The sequence below is a fragment of the Sorex fumeus genome, unplaced genomic scaffold, assembly GCF_029834395.1.
Source record: "Sorex fumeus unplaced genomic scaffold, SorFum_2.1 ptg000007l, whole genome shotgun sequence".
Lineage (NCBI taxonomy): Eukaryota > Metazoa > Chordata > Mammalia > Eulipotyphla > Soricidae > Sorex > Sorex fumeus.
This window is the reverse complement of record NW_026606064.1, coordinates 2,116,989-2,120,302: the sequence shown is the minus strand read 5'-3', so window position 1 is coordinate 2,120,302 and position 3,314 is coordinate 2,116,989. Positions and strand designations below refer to the sequence as shown.

General features: G+C 59.4%; 1 protein-coding gene across 1 annotated transcript; it reads right to left on the bottom strand.

The window, feature by feature from the left end:
* Positions 1–579: 579 nt before the first annotated feature.
* On the bottom strand, positions 580–2,676 carry LOC130041745 (macrophage-expressed gene 1 protein-like). The gene has a single exon (XM_056133983.1). It carries the CDS (start codon positions 2,674–2,676, stop codon positions 580–582), a length of 2,097 nt encoding a protein of 698 aa, XP_055989958.1.
* Between the last annotated feature and the right edge of the window lie 638 nt (positions 2,677–3,314).

The following is a 3,314-nucleotide window of genomic DNA, read 5'->3' as shown; positions in this document are numbered from 1 at the left end:
CTTTCTTTTTAAGCACTTTTAGGCAAAACAGGAGTGAACTTATGGATCACTGGGTACAAGGAAACACAACTCGGCATCGTGACTACAATAACAATTACCAAAACTAAAAGAAAAAACCAACTTCAAAGTTATTATATGTCCTGAAGTCAATGACTTCATCTTCACTATTAATCACTGCCCCACACCAGCCCCAGCCCCTCTCCCCCCCTTTCACCTCCCCCCACCACACACACACACACACACACACACACACACACACACACAAGCCACCAGAATCACGCATGTTTTTTGAACCAAACAGATTTATTGATTGGGTGTAGGAAGGAAGCCTGCACCATGTTTAGAGAATGGTGGGGCTTCTGGGGTTTTTTAAAGACAGGAACTGCATTTGTGTTAGACTTAAAGTGTGGGGGGGGCAGGGAGGAGGTAGAGTTTGCTGTGAAGCCTTTACGGGTGCCCTTTTCAGAAAGTGGGACCAATTCTATACTCTTGACCTAAGCAATGCAAGGAACGAAATGGACATGAAAGATACAATCAGGGATGACCTGTTTGACTACTTCTAAGCTGGTAACAGAATCCTCACCTTGTACCTTCAGGCACAGGATCTGCGTTTTCAACTATTCCCTCATAGCCCTGGTGTTTCCTCCAGACCCGACTCCTGTAGCATCTCCAGAGGCCAAAGCTTATTCCCAGGACAGCCACCACCGCGGCCAGTAAGGTGGTGGCAATGACCCAGCTGCTGGGCTCTGAGCTCCGGTGGGCCACGACCCTGTCTGGCTGTGAGAAGCTGTGGGTTCTATTGCTCCGGAGGAGGGCAGGGTGGGGAAGGAAGGGAGGTAGCCGCAAGGCCAGGGGCTGCTGCTCCAGCAAGGCGCCTGCCTTGAGGCAGTAGAGGATCTGGCAGCCGTCACTGACGAACGCCTGGTGCTGGTTGTAACCTGCTGGGCACTTCATGGGATGGTCAGTGGCGCTGTCCTGGTAAAACATCTCCTGCAGGAAACCTGGGCTCTGACCCTTCAGGACTCCGGCCAGAGGGTTACCCTGTTGGCAGCTAAAGAACCCTCCGAAGGGGACGGCCTGTGCCGCGCCCAGCTCTCGGTCGCTACTGACACACACCTTCAGATCCTCCAGCAGGGCCAGGGGATAGAAGTGGTCTGGGCAGGCCTGGGTTTGGGTGAGCGGGTTGGGGCTCCCGGGGCTATAGAGGCCTCCGAAGAGGAAGCCAGAGAGGGGAGGCGGGGAGGCCAACTCGGGGGGCACGCACCAGGAGGCGGCGAGATGCGCGCTGTTGCTCTGGTCCTCGGGGCTGCACACGTCCTGGCAGCACTGGAAGAAGAGCCAGCACTTGCTGCATTTCTTCTTGCACACCTGCCGGGGCGCGCTCCAGGTCTTGAGGCCGCGGTACAGGCTGAAGGCTTGGTACTCGGCGGGGCAAGAGGAGTTCCCGGTGAGGGGATTCGGGGTGTGATGCGCCTGGCAGAAGCGCTCGGCGTCCGCCCCGCTCAGCACCTCGCACTCCTGGAAGAAGCCTCCGAAGCTGAAGTTGGCGCCGCGGGCGTGGGCGCACGAGCCGTCGTCCACGTTGGCCTGGGGGTTGAAGGCGGGCTCCTCGCGCTCCACGCAGCCTGGGTGCGCGTTGACGGCGTAGTAGCGGTGGATGGCGTTGCGCACCGCCGCCTCCAAGCGCTCCACCGACGGCGGCGGCAGCTCCGGGAGCGCGTCCGGCTGCAGCAGGTCGGGCAGCGGCAGGCCAGCCCGGCCGATGGTCACCAGGCGGTTGCCGATGCTCTCCTGCCACTTCTGCAGGGTCAGGCCCGGGGCCACGGGCATGCCGCCGTGGCTGCGCAGCTGCGAGCCCACCGTGTTCTGCACGTAGTTCCGGAGGAGCCGCTCGTCCACCTGGCCGGAGACCGAGGCGCCGATGCCAAGCTTTTGGAAGAACAGCACCGAGGCCGCGAGGGTGATGTTAATCTTCTCCTGGGCCTGACTCTCCGCCAGCTCCCGCCTCACCTGGTCCTCCTGCACCAGCGTGGCCCCGGCCTCCACGTCGGTGAGCACGTGCGTGCCGTAGTTGCGCACGAGCATCTCGGCCAGGTACTGGGCCTCGAGGCTCCGGTTGCTGTCCAGATAGTCGCTGAGGATCAGCAGCTGCTCTCGGAAGTCGGGGTGGAAGGTGGGGGTCTCCGGGGACTTCACCGAGTAGACGCTGTGTCGCACCTGCACCCTCGTGGTGACCGTCTGGTACTCCAGGTCGTACTTCTTGACGTTCTCGGAGTCCAGGGAAAACTTGCCGTTGAGGGCGGACAAGAAGGAGACTTCGGTGTTGATGGAGGCGGCCCAGGCGTCGGTGTAGTCGACCCAGCGGTCGATGAGCTCAGCGCGAGTCTCTACCACGCTTTCCCGCCGCGTCACCAAGTGCACGTCGTCGGGGATGAGGTACTCGCCGTCCTCCGTGGTCCTGCACTGCGAGTAGTCCCGCTGCAGTACCAGCCCCAGTTCCACGTTGCGAAGATTGTCCCAGCCCCCTCCCGGGAGCGCTCCCAGCACCGACACGTTGAATGTGTGCTTGCAGCCTTGGAACACTGGCATCCGGGGCTGCGCCAGGGGGGCTGATGATGCCCAGGTGCTGAGCCCGGGAGAGAGCAGCACCAGCACCAATGCAAGGCACGTGGCCATACCTGCGGGAGACCTTCAGCCTAGCAGCGGTGGCGGCAACTCAGACCTTCAGCCTAGCAGCGGTGATGGCAACTCAGTCCACGCTCTGGCGGGGAAATGAAACTGAAACTCCTGAATCTTTGAGAATGAAACGCAGGCGCAGTGGAGAGACTTCCAAATATGGGCCTGCCCCCAGCTCCCAGGAGGACTTTCCAGAAATACATTCCTTCCAAGCAGAGTTTTGCTGCCAAAAGCAAACAAAAGAAAACGTCTGCCAGGACTTGTCCAAGGTTTTTTTATTGGGGGGGCGGGGGGGGGGGGATGCTGAGCAGACTTCTGCTCAGTGAGCTCCCAGGCTGGTCATTCATTCCCCCCAAAGTTGCTCCCCTACCCTTGAGCCTTTGGTTAAGTTAACAGAAACTTGACACCCATCTGTTCCAGAATCCCACACTCTTCCTCAGCTTCCTTCTGCCAGACAAAAGGCTTTACAGAACTGGACTTGAAAGATGCCTACTCCCCCCTTGTCCCTTTCCCCGGTTCCCTCTTGCCCCCCCTTCCCCCTCCCTCCCCCACCTGCCTCTAGCCAAGGTCAGTTAGTCCCTTTTCACTTTTGTATGTGTTCGGTGGGGTGGCGATCAAAAGACCACTAGAACCAAAAA